The 19,548-nt window shown below is 49.4% G+C and overlaps 1 protein-coding gene across 10 annotated transcripts in view; it reads left to right on the forward strand.

The window, feature by feature from the left end:
• The window catches only part of LOC119969648 (nuclear receptor coactivator 3-like), a 289,402-nt gene that overhangs the window by 200,731 nt on the left and 69,123 nt on the right, over positions 1 to 19,548 (forward strand). For all 10 annotated transcript variants that reach the window (XM_038803571.1, XM_038803581.1, XM_038803575.1 and 7 more), the window contains 3 exons: positions 4,977 to 5,084; positions 10,099 to 10,271; positions 19,399 to 19,499. In XM_038803571.1, the coding sequence (XP_038659499.1) occupies positions 4,996 to 5,084; positions 10,099 to 10,271; positions 19,399 to 19,499 (363 nt within the window). In that variant the 5' untranslated portion in view covers positions 4,977 to 4,995. The remainder of the gene's footprint in view (positions 1 to 4,976; positions 5,085 to 10,098; positions 10,272 to 19,398; positions 19,500 to 19,548) is intronic.

A 19,548-nucleotide genomic window follows, 5' to 3' on the forward strand; every position in this document is an offset into this window, starting at 1 on the left:
CCCAAACCAATGTCCATGATCAAAGGAAAGAGTCCCAAATGTTCCGCTTGGCATCTTTGACCCAGCAAACCGTTGAACAGCAGTCCAGGCCCATTCGGCGTACCTTCCTACGGTAGTCCTCGGGCCCTAATTCGCGTCCGTGGGGCCTCTTTTCGGGACCAGCCCCTGATCCTTCGCAAAGTCCATCGCTTCTTCAGGCTCGGAGAAGTAGTGGTGTTGACCCTGGTGCGTGACCCATAAACGAGCCAGGAACAGCAGACCAAACTTCACGTGCTTCTTGAACAGCACCTCCTTGACATTCTTAAAGGCTGCTGGCCACTGGTAAATGTGGAGGACACTGTTGTTCCACGCGCTGCTCCTGCCGCTCTTTGCCCACCGCAGCACCTGCTCCTTGTCCACGAACCTGTGGAACCTAATCACCATCGGGAGGTGGGGGGGTCCGCCCGACCGCCCCTGCCTCGCCTGCACTCTTTATGCCCCCTCCAGCTCCGGCGGTCGCGGAAAGACTTCGGCCCCCATCAGCTGCTTCAGCAGGTCTGCTACAAACGCTGCAGCATCAGCTCCCTCAGCCCCCTCCGGGAGGCCGACCATCCTCAGGTTGTTCCTGCGGGCTCTATTCTCCAGCTCCTCCACTCTGTCTAGCAGTCTTCTCTGCCGCTCCTTCAGCCCGTCAACTTCTAGCGCCGCAACCGTCTGCTCCTGCACCGCCTCTCCCAGCTCCTTAACTTTAACATCTTGCGCATCCAGCCTCTGATTCAGCTGATCCACCGCTTTCTGGATTGGGTCCAAGCTGTCCCGCTTCAGCGCTTCAAAACTGGATTTCATTACCTGGAGCATGTTATCCAGCGCCTGCTGGATTGCTGAGTCCGGGGTCCGTGTGTCCGCCATCTTAGGTTCCAGGTAAGTTTCTTCAGCTCCTTGTCTCTGTCCCTTTTTCTCTCTTTTCTTCTGCCTCCTGGACTCCCGCTGTTCCATGTGCCGCAGCCCGCTCCTCAGCACTTTCGCTGCAGCCTTCCTTCAGGTCCGTGGTCCCGCTATCGCGGGGAATCAGCCTCTAAACGCCCAACCGAGTGAGAGCCCGCCGAATGTGCGGCTCACTCGGACATCACCGCCACCGGAAGTCCCCGGATCAGATTTGTTGATTGTCATGTGTACCGAGGAACAATGAAAAGTATTTTTCTGCGAGCAGCTCAAACAGATCATTTAGTACATGAAAATAAAATAAAATAAAAATAAAATACATAAAAGGGCAACACAAGATCCACAAGGTAAATACATAGACACGGCATTGGGTGAAGCATACAGGAGTGCAGCCACGTCCGGTCGAGTCGGGTTAAAAGGTCTCCGCCGCGGGTCTTGGAGGATCTTCAAACTTGCAAGGGAAGATTTAAAGAGAAAGGTTAGTGATAATGTTAGTGCTAGAATTAAATTTTAAAAGATTAGTACGATTATAAGAGATGTAAAAAGAGGATCTGTTTGGTAGAGCTCGCAGAGAGTTGTTATGCTCCGGCGCCACCTTGCTGCAAAGGAGAAAGCAGCCTATGGTCATCTGGGACTGTAGTGACTTTATTAATTTTCAAATTATTTTAAATAAGTTAAATGTTTGTTCTTATTTTATTGACATAACAGTATTTTGATTCACATTAGCATCATAACAATACCTGTTCCCATAATGTAACTTATCCTTGTCCTTTCTGGGATGGTGATGTGGTAAATTTTCTAATATGGTCCATTCCTCCTTGCCTCATGATCATTGCTACTGCTCTTTTCACTCTTTCAAAACACATTTATTCCCCCTTGAAGTGTGGAAACTGGAATAGCACGCAGTATGCAGAGAGCAATCTGATTAAGATGCAATATAAAGTCTTCCTATCTTCTGTATTCTTTTGCTAAACTGGTTTGGTTTTGTATCCAAACATTCTGATTTCTTATTTAATTACTTCTCCACACCCGATTTTGGCTTTCAGATGGGATGCCTAAGCCATTTTGAGGCCTACCAGCAAATTGCTTGCTTAAAATACCGTATTAGAGGGGTGGGGGTGGAGAGAGATTTTGGATGGAGTAAAGGTGGGGCAGCATCACCCCACTTGATTTTTGTGGAACCTGAAAGACTCTATTGCCTTTACATTGTCAGTGAGAAATCTGTTATCGCTCCCAGGTCTCTTTCGTTGCATATTGCTCTAACTCTTTTTTTTTTCCCGAATGTGTAATGCTTCACTTTCTCTATTTAATTTCCCATTTACTGGTACTGTATTGATGTAAAGCAGAGCTAAATCCTTCTATAAGACTATATCTGCCTTCACTGTTCTTGTTGCACTCCCCGTTTTCGTAATGTTTGCAAAAGTAACACACTTCAAATTGGTTGCATCATCCAGGAAATTTATGTAAATAATATCAAAGGTCAAAGACTGGCCTCTGTAATACTTGACATTATCACATCTCTTCTGGCCTGACTATTCTCGCTGAATGCTTGCTTATTTATTTTGATCAGAGTTCTTATCCAGTCACAAAATTCTACTTTGAATTGCCATGTAGTCTTTGATATAGGCCTTTATTTTAACTTCTAGGAAAAATATAATGAACTGCATCACAGCCCCTTCCAATATGTGTTACTTGTAGCATTTTCAAATAAACTGAGATCAGTCGGACAAGAACTTTTCCTCCTAACTTCATGCTGTTACTTATTAAGCTATTATTATACAAGCACTCTGGTTACTTATTAAGCTATTGCTTCATAGACATGCCTCCAATCTACAGCATTGTATAGTTTCCATTATTTTCCCCAGTTACTATATAAAGTTTAATGGGCCTATATTGACACTGTCATGTTATTAAACAGCTGATTGTCACATAGGCATAGGATTAACCCAGTTTATATCTAAGGTAATTACTGCATTGAATATTTTCCTTCGTACAAAAAACCCTTTTTTAAGTTGAGCTCTGTATGTTAATAATTATGAACCCGAAAGTAAAATTTGAGAATGACTGTAAACATACTGAAGAAATTATTTTGAACTGGCTAGATGTGAGATTTGAATGTTTTTTTGTCTTTGTTGCTTTATTCAGTAAATCTACCAGTGCTGCAGGAAAAAAAAACCTTCAACTTCCGCCACATGTTAACAGGAAGTTTTGCTCAACTATCACAGGGGCGGGGGGGGGGGGAAGAAGAGAGAGAATACAACTGTTTCCAGCCAATTGGAAAAATTACTCTTCAATTATCAGATTTTATGAAAATTTGATTAATTCTATACTTGCTGCCTATTGGAAGAATAATGAATGATTGTGCAGGGGCTTTTTGACCTTCCTGATATTTATTTTTGTAGACATAGATATTTAAATATTTTCATATTTGTAAATATATTTTATATAAATGTGGTTCTGCTGGAGATTTCATTAGGGCGCTGATGCTGACTCATTGCTGACCTTGGGGGGTTTCTGGAAACTAAGATAGACTGCACAAGCCCAGTTTTTGTAAAGCCAAATGCTAGTTTATTAATCCTGATTCAGCAGCACCAGATGGATACTTATTCCCATTAACTTTTGTGCATCATAAAAAGGCGTCAAGATGATGACACTGACAGAAAGATAGCTTCAGAAGGAGAAGTCTTTATAAAGCTTTGCAGACTTCTTGGCTTGATGTAAAATATTGGGGCAGAATTGTAGGAATTCCAGAGGTCTGGCTTTAGTTCTTTTCTGCAGTCACAGCCATAGTCTTGTAGAAGGACAGGCAAGGTATCTATTCATTTTAGGAAGAGTATGCCTTGATACAATGATGTTCATCGTCATCCAGTTCATGGGTGGGAATGGCTTTGGTTTAATCCGATTATTGACCCTTTTGATTCACCCCCAATTGTCAGTGAGGTGGAACTTGTTTTCATAGAATCATAGTGGTTGCAGCACAGAAGGAGGCCATTTGACCCCTTATGTCCATGCTGGCTCTCTGCAAGACCAACTTACCTAGTCGCCGACTCCCACCTTTTCCTGTAGCCTTGTGTTTTTCAAATCTGAATTGGTCAATTCTCAAAGTTCATGACTTAAACTCGTGACTTTAAGCATGGAAAACTATGTTCAACTTCCCACATGAATTATAAATGTTAAACACATTCTTTGACTCGTTGACAACCTTAGAACAATGAAAATTATTTTGACTTTAGCACTTTTGTTTTGCATTGGTTATCTTTAGTGACTCCTTACTGAGCATTTTCGACGTATGTATTGTGAGTTTAGTGTTGGTTTGAAGTGATTTGGGCATTGCACCCATGCCAGATTTCTAGTTTAAATTGGCTGTTAAGGTCGGAATTGACTCCTAAAGGAACATAATTGAGATCTTTCCGCAATCCTGAGGGAATCTCACTCCTTCCCTTGGTGTCAGGTTAGACTCTGACCATGAATTCAGACCGTGTTTAAATAGCTGGAATCCCAGTGCCATTGTTCAGACTGAAATCTGTATGCATTTTTGCATTCTTTATACATATGTATTTGCTCAGTGAAGTTTGATTATTTCCAGTATTAAATCAGATACTGCAATGCACATTTCATATATCATCTGTCAGAGTTGTTTATGCAAATTGGGTGAGAACTGGAACAAAGTAACTGTGTCATCTTTAATGTCAACCAACTATTTCTTTCAAAATTGAAAGGAAATGAGGGTCACGTGCAGGACAAATGGAAAATGACGCACATAATGCTCTCTGCAGAGGTGGCACAAAGTGAAAGCACAGGCCCTCGTCATTTTGTGGTCAGGATTAAGCTTGGCAGTCTTAATTCTTGATTAAAGTTGATCATATTGGTGCATTAGATATCGGCTTTTCTGGTACTTGCATGATCTGACATAAAGCTACTTGATGTGTGTTTTTGGAATTTTTAAGAAACCTGCTAATTTGCAGGTGAATAAGAAAGTTAAACTAACCAGTGAGCACTTCTGAAGAAAGACTGCATCTGAGTTGAGCCCTTACCTCTTCAATTTTGTCTCGCAGTCGCTGATATGTGTTTAAGATGAGTGGACCCGGAGAAAACGCACTGGATCCGGTGAATTCTGATTCAAGGAAACGAAAACTTTCATCCTTCGATGCTCAGGGATCAAGGTATCTAAAGAGCTGTAATTAATAACTTTTCATTATGACTAGTGTCAGTAGCAGCATTATAATTGGGGTTGCCAACCCTCCAGAATTGATCAGGAGTTTCTCAGAATTGAAGATCATCTTTGGGGCACTGCTGTGTGTAATGATGGAGAAAAATAGAAACCATGAAAAAAAGGATTTTTTTGTCAGTTTCTTTGAATATTTCTCTCTCTCTTTACTGGATCTAAACATATAAAAAATGGGAGGAAAGGCTGTTTCTTAAAATTAATTTACAGGGTTTGGACGTCGCAGGCTAGGGAAGCATTTATTGCCCATTCCCAGTTGCCCTTGAGAAGGTGGTGGTGGTCTGCCTCCTTGAACCGCAGCAGTCCCCGAGGTGTTGGTACTCCCACAGTGTTGTTAGGGAGGGAATTCCAGAATTCCGACTCAGTGACCGTGAAGGAACGGGCTATCTATTTCCAAGTCAGGATGGTGAATGACTTGGAGGGAACCTCCAGGTGGTGGTGTTCCCAGGTATCTGCTGCTCATGTCCTTCTAGATTGTAGTGCTCGTGGGTATGAAAGGTGCTGCCTGAGGAACCCTGATGAGTTCTTGCAGTGCATCTTGTAGATGTTACACGGCTGTCACTGTTGGTTGTTGGTAAAGGGATTGAATGTTTGTGGAAGAGGTAGCAGTCAAGTGAGCTGGTGTCAAGCTTCTTGAGTATAGTTGGAGCTGCACTCATCCAGGCAAGTGGAGAGTATTCCATCACACAAAAACAGAAAATACTGGACAATCTTAGCAGACCTGCTGAGATTGTCCAATATTTGCTGTTTTTGTTTCAGATTCCAGTATGCAGTAATTTGTTTATCTTGGTATTCCCATACACTCCTGACTTATGCCTTGTAGATGGTGGACAGACATTGTGGGATCAGGAGCTGAGTTATGCGCTGCACGATTCCTAGCCTTTGACCTGCTCTAGTAGCCATAGCATTTAAATGCATAGTCCAGCTCAGTTTCTGATCAATGGTAATCTCCAGGATGCTGATAGTGGAAAATTCAGTAATGGTAATGACATTGACTGTCAAGGGGTGTAGGTTTTATCCTCTCTTGTTGGAGGTGGTCATTGCCTGGCACGAACGTTACTTGCCACTTGTCAGCCCAAGCCTGGATATTGTCCAGGTGTTGCAATTGGACATGAATTGCTTCAGTATCTGAGGAGACGTGAATGGTACTGAACGTTGTGAAATCAGCTGCAAACATTCCCACTTCTGACCTTACGATAGAAGGGAGGTCATTGAAGCAGCTGAAGATGTTGGGCCTAGGGTGCTACCCTGAGGAACTCATACGGTGTTGCCCTGGAGTTGAGATGATTGAATTCTAATCATCACATCTATCCACCTTTGCGTTAGGTATGATTCCAGTCAGTGTAAAATTTTCCTTCTAATTCCCATTGACACTAGTTTTGCTCGGGCATCTTGATGCCACACATGGTCAAATGATGCCTTGATGTCGAGGGCTGAACCAAGGCTGCAATGAGGTTAGGAGCTGACTGACCCTGGCGGAACCCAACTGAGTGTCCGCAAGCAGGTTATTGCTAAGTGTCATATGATAACACTGCTAATGACGATAGCACTGTTGATGACAGTAGGTACTTGGCTGACAATCAAGCATCATTCAATTAGGTAATGAGTATTTTTGCTTTCCAATTGATGTAGGAAGGCAGTGCATCACAAGGATGGATATTTTGGCTGAATAATGTTTTTAGCGTGAGGACTAGTCATGTGATGAAACCTCCAGGATTACATTTAATCACAGTCGGCAACCTTAATTATAATTCAGGGAGAAAAATGTCAATTTTCCTTTCTTCCTGACACACCCATCCTATTTGTGGCCATCTGAAGTGACTCTTGGGAGATGGGTGGTACAGGCACCAGTGGTTTCAATTGAGGATAGGCTGTAACTCTGTTGAGAACGGTTCAGTTGGGAGAACAAATTGGATTTGGCCTCCTTTATTTTATATATTTTTCGCTTTGCGAAATTGGCTCTTGGATTACCCCAGGCTTATCACAAACAAATCATTTTTAATCCGAGTCCAGAAGGTCCACTTCTGAGTGAGCTGAGTTTAAATACTAGAAAATGACTGAAACCTATAAAGAACATCTTGCCAGTTACACTGTGCACAGTGGTCAGTTTTTACTTCAGACTCTTAGTGCACGAGTTGGAACTATTTAACAATATATTTTGTTTTGGTATAATCAACGAGCAGATGATTTATTGGAAATCATCGCTAGTGTAAACGATAGCTCGGCAGACTAGGTCCAATGGCAATGTTGAGTTGGCAGGAGTAAAAACATTGGCTGTGGACTCTTACTGTGAATTTCTCCACCGCCCAAAATATTGGTTGACTCAATTGCTGTGTGCATTTTCACGCAAGTGATGCCAAAAAAAAAGTCATCTTGTGTATCTATTTTAAATGTGCCCAGCAGTAAAAATGGATCTTGCCATAACCTGAACGAATCTGTTCAGCACCAAGTCTTGGTACAAACAATGTATTGTTTTGAGATGCATCAAACTTTTCTGAGGAGCTTGAGATTTTCTGACTGACAACACCGCTTTCTACCTAGCAAAACACTGTTTCCAGCCAACTATCAGAATAAATGTAAAGTTTCAGATTTTTCCTTCCCCATGTGAATCTGCTTAAATTCAAAGGCCTGTATCCAACTAAATCATTAATCTGCTGCCACCTGTGGGAAGTTCCGCAATACTACAAGATTGTCTCCACCCACCCCCGCGCTGTATCTCTAAATTAGAAACATCAGAATTTCCTGGAAGGCTTGGTTGGTGACGCATGCTGTAAATTACGGCGCTTTACGCGTCGATTTCTCTACTGCGAGCTGATGATGAAAGTTTCTGGAAAAGCCATTTCAGTGCATAACAGCGAGCTCACGTGGGATCAAATCCTCAAAAGCAACCAAGCCCATGGGAGCTAATTAAATAGATTAATATTGGCATGATCTGAATTCTGAATTTCAAATCCTTTCTTCGTGCTAAACTTGATCACTTGCAGAAAATGATTTGAATTGCAGATGTATTTAACTGCCATTTTCAATTTTCGAGAACATTGTGAATTGGAGTTTTTTAAAAACCAGATACTGAGAAGATCACCATAATTGTAGCTACTTGAAACATCTCAGATTAACGAAACACTCACTTGCAGTAACGACACAGACTCAGTCCAATGGCAATTTTGGGTTCGCAGGAGTAAAAATGGCTGTGGACTATTTCTCCGTTGCCTAAAATATTGGTTGACTCAATTGGCCTCTTAGTGTGCTTTTGATCCATGGGGTCATTTAAATGATTCCCCATTCATTTAGAATGTTGAGACACTTGGTCAATTCTGAATTCCTTCTCTGAATTCTCTAGACTTTTACCAACCTTTGTTGAACCTCAGTCAATACTTTGCTCCTCTGACTGTTCTCTGCCAGCTGAGAGCTGGGCTTCTTCCCCGCTGGCCTACAATTGCTGCTGACTCTACTTCCTTTCTTTTCTACATCCAGGTCTTACTCTGCTGTTTCCTGGTCCTTTAAATAATTGATTTATCTTCTGTCCTCTCTGGCCACTTCCTAAGACCCTTCCATGCCTCACCTGCATCTCCATCCTGTTGACATAGCTCAGGTGTCCCTTGTGCTCATCTGTGTGCACACCTTGGCTATCATTCCAAAACCTATTATTCCTATCTATTCTTTCAGTTTATCCTGTTAGTTGTTTTATTCCATCTCTCTTGTGTTCACCTTTCTATGGTACCTTTCATCTGGTTTCATTTTTCCCATGATCCAGCATTATACCACAGTTTGCACTACTCTCTCTCTCTCTCTCTCTCTCTCTCTCTCTCTCTCTCTCTCTTCCCCCCCCCCCCCCCCCCCCCCACCACACCCACCGAATCCCTCGAATCAGCTCACAGTTTCTTCCTTCATGTCCCATACTTGACTGGACCCAACATGGGACATGTCGATGGTTCTCCAGAACAGCAACTCGAGCAGCCTCAACCTCCACAGCAGTTACCTCACCCTGCACAGCCTCCGAAGTTAATCCCACTGGTTTATTTTGAATCAAATTTACTTACTTCCAGTGCTATTTGTGTGACCTTGCCAACAGATCAACAAGCATTCTTGGACATACTTGAAATGAACTTGAACCGGAGGTATTGAAGATAGCCCTACAACAATGTATCACCAATTCGGGTTTAAATTATTGGGAGGTACAGGAACCATCTGTCTTGAGGTGCATATTGGTGTGCCTTTATTATTAAATATTTTTGATTGGCACCAGGTCCTCCAATTTACCTGGAATTTGGTACAGTTGGGATTATTATACCAATGTCATGCCAGAATGTTTGTATGCCAACATGATCCACCACTGGAACTGGTCTGTTTAATTTATTGATGCTACAATAAGTAGATAAGCGCAAGTTCCAACTAAAATGCCAAAGTGATTGCCACAACAGTTTAAGGCATTATTGTTTACTTAATTCATTGACGATACTTCAGAGCTACATATACTCCTCCAAAAAGTATCAAGGTGAATTTATCAGTTCCCCATTCTCGGCCGTATTTGAAAGAATCTTGGGTTGGTGATAAGCCTATGTTACTATAGTGCCAATTCTTGACTCTGAAGGGACAGCAGACCAATGTGGCAAAGTAAGTTTACTCAAATGTACTATGGAATCTGATGCTGACGAATCCCCTCAATTGAGTACTTTCTTTGAAAGTCCTATTCCAGAAAACATTTTTTTGGTATATAAATTGACTTCTTAATTACGCTTGCCGATGGCTAATTTGGAGTACACCACATAGAGCATATCACTGTTTAACAATGTACGTTCTATCAAGTAGAAGTCATTGAACTTAGAAAAAATAAAGTAGCAGAATATATAGATTGTGGTGAAAGCAATATGGCAGGAACTAGACTGTTGTAAGATTATATGTTGGTAATCATTATTAGAGTATTCATCTCCTGCATAACTTGTGTTTGTCAGTGTGAATTGTAGCATTGAAAAGCGTCGTCGTGAGCAAGAGAGCAAATACATCGAGGAGCTGGCTGAACTAATCTCTGCCAACCTAAGTGACATTGACAACTTCAATGTCAAACCTGATAAATGTGCAATCTTGAAAGAAACTGTGAGGCAGATTCGTCAGATAAAGGAGCAAGGTAATCCGATACATTATAGCTCTCTACAAAGTACTACTGAGGGAAATATCCAATGGAATGAGTCACTGTCAAATTTTGTTTGATACTGCTCCTCTGAAACACCTTCAGACTTTTTTTGAAAAACATTTTATTAAGGTATTTATGATTTTATAACAATACTTACAGATGTAAACGTAACTCAGTAAATAACCCCCCCCCCCCAGCCAGCATAGCTTACACAGAGTTACTCAGTCCCTTCTCCTACACTCGCTGGTCTTGCCTAAACTAAACTCTACCTTTTGGGCGTTTTAATACATTAAAGCTGTTATATAAATGCAAAGTTGTTGTTGTACAGTTTCCTTGAATGACCTTTGAAGTACAGTGACTTCAAAGGTAGGAATTAATAGTGAAGCCCAGAGTTCTCATTTGTTCTCTCTGCCTCTGTGTCTGCCTGTGAGTGTGTGTCTCGTCTCTGCCTCGCTCTGTCTCTGCCTCGCTCTGTCTCTGCCTCGCTCTGTCTCTGCCTCGCTCTGTCTCTGCCTCCCTCTGTCTCTGCCTCCCTCTGTCTCTGCCTCCCTCTGTCTCTGTCTCCCTCTGTCTCTGTCTCCCTCTGTCTCTGTCTCCCTCTGTCTCTGTCTCCCTCTGTCTCTGTCTCCCTCTGTCTCTGTCTCCCTCTGTCTCTGTCTCCCTCTGTCTCTGTCTCCCTCTGTCTCTGTCTCCCTCTGTCTCTGTCTCCCTCTGTCTCTGTCTCCCTCTGTCTCTGCCTCCCTCTGTCTCTGCCTCCCTCTGTCTCTGCCTCCCCTCTGTCTCTGCCTCCCTCTGTCTCTGCCTCCCTCTGTCTCTGCCTCCCTCTGTCTCTGCCTCCCCTGTCTCTGCCTCCCCTGTCTCTGCCTCCCCCTGTCTCTGCCTCCCCCTGTCTCTGCCTCCCCCTGTCTCTGCCTCCCCCTGTCTCTGCCTCCCCCTGTCTCTGCCTCCCCCTGTCTCTGCCTCCCCCTGTCTCTGCCTCCCCCTGTCTCTGCCTCCCCCTGTCTCTGCCTCCCCCTGTCTCTGCCTCCCCCTGTCTCTGCCTCCCCCTGTCTCTGCCTCCCCCTGTCCTCTGCCTCCCCCTGTCTCTGCCTCCCCCTGTCTCTGCCTCCCCCTGTCTCTGCCTCCCCCTGTCTCTGCCTCCCCCTGTCTCTGCCTCCCCCTGTCTCTGCCTCCCCCTGTCTCTGCCTCCCCTGTCTCTGCCTCCCCTGTCTCTGCCTCCCCCTGTCTCTGCCTCCCCCTGTCTCTGCCTCCCCCTGTCTCTGCCTCCCCCTGTCTCTGCCTCCCCCTGTCTCTGCCTCCCCCTGTCTCTCTGCCTCCCCCTGTCTCTGCCTCCCCCTGTCTCTGCCTCCCCCTGTCTCTGCCTCCCCCTGTCTCTGCCTCCCCTGTCTCTGCCTCCCCCTGCCTCTGCCTCCCCCTGTCTCTGCCTCCCCCTGTCTCTGCCTCCCCCTGTCTCTGCCTCCCCCTGTCTCTGCCTCCCCCTGTCTCTGCCTCCCCCTGTCTCTGCCTCCCCCTGTCTCTGCCTCCCCCTGTCTCTGCCTCCCCCTGTCTCTGCCTCCCCCTGTCTCTGCCTCCCCCTGTCTCTGCCTCCCCCTGTCTCTGCCTCCCCCTGTCTCTGCCTCCCCCTGTCTCTGCCTCCCCCTGTCTCTGCCTCCCCCTGTCTCTGCCTCCCCCTGTCTCTGCCTCCCCCTGTCTCTGCCTCCCCCTGTCTCTGCCTCCCCCTGTCTCTGCCTCCCCCTGTCTCTGCCTCCCCCTGTCTCTGCCTCCCCCTGTCTCTGCCTCCCCCTGTCTCTGCCTCCCCCTGTCTCTGCCTCCCCCTGTCTCTGCCTCCCCCTGTCTCTGCCTCCCCCTGTCTCTGCTCCCCCTGTCTCTGCCTCCCCCTGTCTCTGCCTCCCCCTGTCTCTGCCTCCCCCTGTCTCTGCCTCCCCCGTCTCTGCCTCCCCCGTCTCTGCCTCCCCCTGTCTCTGCCTCCCCCTGCCTCTGCCTCCCCCTGCCTCTGCCTCCCCCTGCCTCTGCCTCCCCCTGCCTCTGCCTCCCCCTGCCTCTGCCTCCCCCTGCCTCTGCCTCCCTCCCCCTGCCTCTCCCCCCCCCCCCGCCTCCGCCTCCCCCTGCCTCCGCCTCCCCCTGCCTCCGCCTCCCCCTGCCTCCGCCTCCCCCTGCCTCCGCCTCCCCTCCTCCCCCCTGCCTCCGCCTCCCCCTGCCTCCGCCTCCTCCGCCTCCCCCTCCCTCCCCTCCCCCCCTCCGCCGCCTCCCCCTGCCTCCGCCTCCCCCTGCCTCCGCCTCCCCCTGCCTCCGCCTCCCCCTGCCTCCGCCTCCCCCTGCCTCCGCCTCCCCCTGCCTCCGCCTCCCCCTGCCTCCGCCTCCCCCTGCCTCCGCCTCCCCCTGCCTCCGCCTCCCCCTGCCTCCGCCTCCCCCTGCCTCCGCCTCCCCCTGCCTCCGCCTCCCCCTGCCTCCGCCTCCCCCTGCCTCCGCCTCCCCCTGCCTCCGCCTCCCCCTGCCTCCGCCTCCCCCTGCCTCCGCCTCCCCCTGCCTCCGCCTCCCCCTGCCTCCGCCTCCCCCTGCCTCCGCCTCCCCCTGCCTCCGCCTCCCCCTGCCTCTGCCTCCCCCTGCCTCCGCCTCCCCCCTGCCTCTGCCTCCCCCTGCCTCTGCCTCCCCCTGCCTCTGCCTCCCCCTGCCTCTGCCTCCCCCTGCCTCTGCCTCCCCTGCCTCTCCCCCCCCCTCTGCCTCCCCCTGCCTCTGCCTCCCCCTGCCTCTGCCTCCCCCTGCCTCTGCCTCCCCCTGCCTCTCCCCCTGCCTCTGCCTCCCCCTGCCTCTGCCTCCCCCTGCCTCTGCCTCCCCCTGCCTCTGCTCCCCCTGCCTCCCCCTGCCTCTGCCTCCCCCTGCCTCTGCCTCCCCCTGTCTCTGCCTCCCCCTGCCTCTGCCTCCCCCTGTCTCTGCCTCCCCCTGTCTCTGCCTCCCCCTGTCTCTGCCTCCCCCCTGTCCTGCCTCCCCCTGTCTCTGCCTCCCCCTGTCTCTGCCTCCCCCTGTCTCTGCCACCCCCTGTCTCTGCCACCCCCTGTCTCTGCCACCCCTGTCTCTGCCACCCCCTCTCTCTGCCACCCCCTGTCTCTGCCACCCCCTGTCTCTGCCACCCCCTGTCTCTGCCACCCCCTGTCTCTGCCACCCCCTGTCTCTGCCACCCCCCTGTCTCTGCCACCCCCTGTCTCTGCCACCCCCTGTCTCTGCCACCCCCTGTCTCTGCCACCCCCTGTCTCTGCCTCCCCCTGCCTCTGCCTCCCCCTGCCTCTGCCTCCCCCTGCCTCTGCCTCCCCCTGCCTCTGCCTCCCCCTGCCTCTGCCTCCCCCTGCCTCTGCCTCCCCTGCCTCTGCCTCCCCCTGCCTCTGCCTCCCCCTGCCTCTGCCTCCCCCTGCCTCTGCCTCCCCCTGCCTCTGCCTCCCTCTGCCTCCCTCTGCCTCCCCTGCCTCTGCCTCCCCCTGCCTCTGCCTCCCCCTGCCTCTTGCTCGCCCCTGCCGCTGCCTCCCCTGCCTCTTGCCTCCTCCATGCCTCTGCCTCCGCCTGCCTTCCTGCCTCCGCCTGCCTCTCTCCTCTGCCCTCCAGCCTGCCTCTCTCCTCTGCCTCCGCCGGCCTGCTCTCTCATGCCGCTTCCGCCTGCCTCTCTCTCTGGCCCAAATCCGCCTGCCTCTCTCTCTGCCCTCCGCCTGCCTCGCTCTCTGCCTCCGCCTGCCTGCTCTCTCTGCCTCCGCCTGCCTCTCTCTCTGCCTCGCCTCCTCTCGACTCTGCCATCCGCCTGCCTCTCTCTCTGCCATCCGCCTGCCTCTCTCTCTCTCTTGCCTTCATCTCTGCCTCGCCTCCTCTCTCTCTGCCATTCCTGCCTGCCTCTCTCTCGGCCTGCCTCCGCCTGCCTCTCTCTCTGCCCCCTGCCTCTCTCTCTGCCCCCTGCCTCCGCCTGCCTCTCTCTGCCTTGCCTCCGCCTGTCCTCTATCTCTGCCTTCCGCCTGCCCCCCTCTCTCTGCCTCCGCCTGCCTCTCTCTCTGCCTCCGCCTGCCTCTCTCTCTGCCTCCGCCTGCCTCTCTCTCTGCCTCCGCCTGCCTCTCTCTCTGCCTCCGCCTGCCTCTCTCTCTGCCTCCGCCTGCCTCTCTCTCTGCCTCCGCCTGCCTCTCTCTCTGCCTCCGCCTGCCTCTCTCTCTGCCTCCGCCTGCCTCTCTCTCTGCCTCCCGCCTGCCTCTCTCTCTGCTCTCTCGCCTCCGCCTGCCTCTCTCTGCCTCCGCCTGCCTCTCTCTCTGCCTCCGCCTGCCTCTCTCTCTGCCTCCGCCTGCCTCTCTCTCTCTGCCTCCGCCTGCCTCTCTCTCTGCCTCCGCCTGCCTCTCTCTCTGCCTCCGCCTGCCTCTCTCTCTGCCTCCGCCTGCCTCTCTCTCTCTCTGCCTCCGCCTGCCTCTCTCTCTGCCTCCGCCTGCCTCTCTCTCTGCCTCCGCCTGCCTCTCTCTCTGCCTCCGCCTGCCTCTCCCTGCCTCCGCCTGCCTCTCCCTGCCTCCGCCTGCCTCTCCCTGCCTCCGCCTGCCTCTCCCTGCCTCCGCCTGCCTCTCCCTGCCTCCGCCTGCCTCTCCCTGCCTCCGCCTGCCTCTCCCTGCCTCCGCCTGCCTCTCCCTGCCTCCGCCTGCCTCTCTCTGCCTCCGCCTGCCTCTCTCTGCCTCCGCCTGCCTCTCTCTGCCTCCGCCTGCCTCTCTCTGCCTCCGCCTGCCTCTCTCTGCCTCCGCCTGCCTCCCTCTGCCTCCCTCTGCCTCCCTCTGCCTCTCTCTGCCTCTCTCTGCCTCCCTCTGCCTCCCTCTGCCTCCCTCTGCCTCCCTCTGCCTCTCTCTGCCTCCGCCTGCCTCGCTCTGCCTCCGCCTGCCCCTCTCTGCCTCCGCCTGCCCCTCTCTGCCTCCGCCTGCCCCTCTCTGCCTCCGCCTGCCCCTCTCTGCCTCCGCCTGCCTCCCTCTGCCTCCGCCTGCCTCCCTCTGCCTCCGCCTGCCTCCCTCTGCCTCCGCCTGCCTCCCTCTGCCTCCGCCTGCCTCCCTCTGCCTCCCTCTGCCTCTCTCTGCCTCCCTCTGCCTCTCTCAGCCTCCGCCTGCCTCTCTCTGCCTCCCTCTGCCTCTCTCTGCCTCCCTCTGCCTCTCTCTGCCTCCCTCTGCCTCTCTCTGCCTCCCTCTGCCTCTCTCTGCCTCTCTCTGCCTCTCTCTGCCTCCCTCTGCCTCTCTCTGCCTCCCTCTGCCTCTCTCTGCCTCCGCCTGCCTCTCTCTGCCTCCTCTGCCTCTCTCTGCCTCCGCCTGCCTCTCTCTGCCTCCCCTGCCTCTCTCTGCCTCCGCCTGCCTCTCTCTGCCTCCGCCTGCCTCTCTCTGCCTCCGCCTGCCTCTCTCTGCCTCTCTCTGCCTCTCTCTGCCTCTCTCTGCCTCTCTCTGCCTCTCTCTGCCTCTCTCTGCCTCCGCCTGCCTCTCTCTGCCTCCGCCTGCCTCTCTCTGCCTCCGCCTGCCTCGCTCTGCCTCCGCCTGCCTCGCTCTGCCTCCCCTGCCTCGCTCTGCCTCCGCCTGCCTCGCTCTGCCTCCGCCTGCCCCTCTCTGCCTCCGCCTGCCCCTCTCTGCCTCCGCCTGCCCCTCTCTGCCTCCGCCTGCCCCTCTCTGCCTCCGCCTGCCCCTCTCTGCCTCCGCCTGCCCCTCTCTGCCTCCGCCTGCCCCTCTCTGCCTCCGCCTGCCCCTCTCTGCCTCCGCCTGCCCCCCTCTGCCTCTGCCTCCCTCTCTTTTGTACTTCTATCAGCATTATAAAAACAGGGGACCTCAGTTGCTGCAGTGATGGGACCTACAAGCCACTGTTGAATTTACAACTAACTGTTCAAAATCAGATCCCTTCCTGTTTAGCCATTAATGGCAGGTCTGCAGCATAGTTTGATTTGGCTGATGGCTGGAACAAAAGTAAATGGAATTTGCTCACCCCTCTGAGATGTTGAACTACAGATAAAACTGACTTGCAAATGTCAAACCCCCTCAGAATCCTGTGTTTCGAGTGATCATCTCACATTCTTCCAAACTCCAATCAATTCAATTCAACTCAAATGCGTATAGTAATAATCCAATCTGCCCAATTTTTCCTCATACGAAACCCCTTCATCCGGGAATCAGTCTGTGAGCTGCTTCCAATGCAAGTATATCCCTCCTTAAATAAGGGGATGATAACTGTACTCTAGGTGTGGTGTTACAATGCCCTGTACAGTTACAGCAAGACTTCCTAACATTTATACTCCATCCCCTTTGCAAAAAACATTCCGTTTTCCTTACTAATTACTTTTTGTACCAGCTTGCTGACATTTTGTGATTCATGTATAAGGCTCCTAGATCCCTCTGTACTGCAGCATTCTATAGTCTGTCTCCATTTAAATAATCTGCTTTTCGCATCTTCTTCCACAGTACACACCTCACATTATACTCCCATCTGCCAAATTTCTACCCACACATTTATCCTATCTGTAACCTTTTTTACAAACCCTTGTATCCTCCTCATAACTTGCTTTCCTCCCCATCTTCTTATTGTCAACAAATTTGGCTACTGTACAGTCGGTCCCTTCATCCAAGTTATTATTGTACATCATAAATAGTTGAGGCCCAAGCACCAATCCTTGCGGCACTCCACAAATTACAGTTTGCTATCCCGAAACTGGCCCATTTATTCCAAACCCTGTTAGTTAGCCAATCTTCAATCCATGCTAATGTATCACACCTAACATCATGAGCTCGCACCTGGTGTAGTAAGTAACTTTTTTATATGGCACCTTTTCAAAAGCTTTTTGGAAATGCAACTACACTACTTTGACTGGTTATTTTCCATCCTGCTTGTTACATCCTCAAAAAACTAGAATTGCTTTAAAAAAAAAAAATAGACATGCTATTGAAGCTTTTTGTTTTAAACTCCCCAGGATAGTTCACAAGATTGCCAGTTACCTTTTCAAGTTTTTGTTCAAATTCAAACCAGGCAGGTTGACTCTGGTCAAGTTATTGCCATGGGGGATGAACCCGGTTTTTTCAAAAATGAGCTTGGCAGATAACAGTTCCCTGGTGCATTCTCCATGGCCTAGATCAGAGTCCACTTGCCAACAAGTCAGTACTCTCTTCTCTTGTAGTTGTTCCTTTTACTGTTGTTATTCTTATAAACTGTCCTGATGAATGCAAGACAAAAGGCTTTGACAGCAATGTCTCTATTTTTTAGCAATACTCAAATTCTGTGCTACCAAACAACTATCTAATTTGTCAAATGCTATTTCTCTGTCACAAAGCCATTTTGACTATCAGATTGTATTATGATTTTCTATATATTCTGATGCTTCATTAAGAATGGATTCCAGCATTTTCCTAGTGACAGATGTTAGGCGTATAGTTTTCTGGTTTCTGTTTCCCTTCTTTCTTGTAAGAAGTCTTACAACACCAGGTTAAAGTACAACAGGTTTGTTTTGAATCACTAGCTTTTGGAGCACTGCTCCTTCCTCAGGTGAAGGAGCCTTTATTAGTGTCGCAAGTAGGCTTAACACTACAATAAAGTTGGGGTAGCACGGTGGTGAGGTGGTTAGCACTGCTGCCTCACGACACCGAGGTCCCAGATTCAATCCCGGCTCTGGGTCACTGTCAGTGTGGAGTTTGCACGTTCTCCCAGTGTTTGCGTGGGTTTTGCCCCCACAACCCAAAGATGGGTAGGTGGATTGGCCACACTAAATTGCTCCTTAATTGGAAAAAACGATTTGGACACTCTAAATTTAAAAAAAAACACTGCAATGAAGTTACCATGAAAATCTCCTAGTTGCCACACTACGGCACCTGTTTGGGTACACTGAGGGAGAATTCAGAATGTCCAATTCACCTAACAAGCACATCTTTTGGAACGTGTGGGAGGAAACCAGAGCACCCGGAGGAAACCCAGGCAAACACTGAGAACATGCAGACACCACACAGTGACCTATGCCAGGAATCGAACCAGGGCCCCTGGCGGCTGTGAAGCAATAGTGCTAACCACTGTGCTGCCATGCTGACCCCCCCCCCCCCCACCACCACCACCACTCTTTCAAGAATTGCTTTGTAACTGCTTAATTTTAATTTGTCATTTGGCAGTGTGGTCCCAGAGCAAAGTGATTGAATTCTTGTTCCAGTATGATAGACTAATTTGGGCTATTGTACAAAGATCCGCAGTTAACATATGTGTTCATCCTGCTGAGAAAATAGTCAAACACTTGATTTTAAACTCTATTAACGCTAGTTCTTTTCGTCAGTCATAAGAATTGGTGGAATATTTAGTCCTATATTACTTACTTTTGTGAGTTCTTATTTGAATTCTAGCTCAAACAAAACACCAGTAGCCTTTACTGAGTTTCTCCAATTTACCAGAGTTCTTGGTTCAATCTTGTCCCAGGTAGTCCATTCCAAGGAAAAGTCCAATTGAACTCAAAACGTGACCTCTGTTACTCTGGCCACAAGATGTTGCTAGACCTGCTCTGTTTTTTTAGCACCATTTTTATATCTCTAAATCCTCATCCTTGACTTGAAAAGCCCTATCTCTGCAATTTCCTCCAACTCTATCCTCTGAAGTATTAATTACCCTGACTCTAATCGGATGTGCACGTTTCCTATTCATTCACTCATTACACCATGAGTGACACGACCTTCCGTTACTTGGTCTTTTGTTCTAGAATTCTCTCCCTAAACTTCTCTACCTCTCCTCTTTCCTACAATTCCATCATTTTCATCATCCCTCCTAATCTTTCCATTCTCGGCTGGGTGTCCCACTCTTCTTTATGCCCATCCAGGAAGCATGTTGGGATTTTCTGCTGTGAACACGGACTATGTAAATAACTTGCTATTGACCGTGGTAAATTGTTAATATTTTTAAACTGAGAAACTGGTGTAATGGAATTGTGATAAAGAAATTGAATGATACTTAGACTTTTTTTTTAACGTATATTATGAGCTCTGTTCGCAACTCCAACTTTAAAAATATACCCCCAGGTTACTTCGCGGAAACAATGCGTATTTGGCAGTGAAACTTGAGAGCAGCTTTTCTGTTTTTTTTCATTATTAGTGTCCGTGTAATAAGAAATGATTGTTTTTCTTCATAGGAAAAGCATCTTCAAGTGAAGATGATGTGCAGAAAGCGGACGTATCTTCGACAGGGCAAGGAGTCATTGACAAGGATTCATTGGGTCCTCTCTTGCTTAAGGTAAGCCTCAAAGGCGCAACAGATTTAATTTTAGTTTCTATCACACATG

This window comes from Scyliorhinus canicula, chromosome 7 (assembly GCF_902713615.1).
Source record: "Scyliorhinus canicula chromosome 7, sScyCan1.1, whole genome shotgun sequence".
Taxonomy (NCBI): Eukaryota; Metazoa; Chordata; class Chondrichthyes; order Carcharhiniformes; family Scyliorhinidae; genus Scyliorhinus; species Scyliorhinus canicula.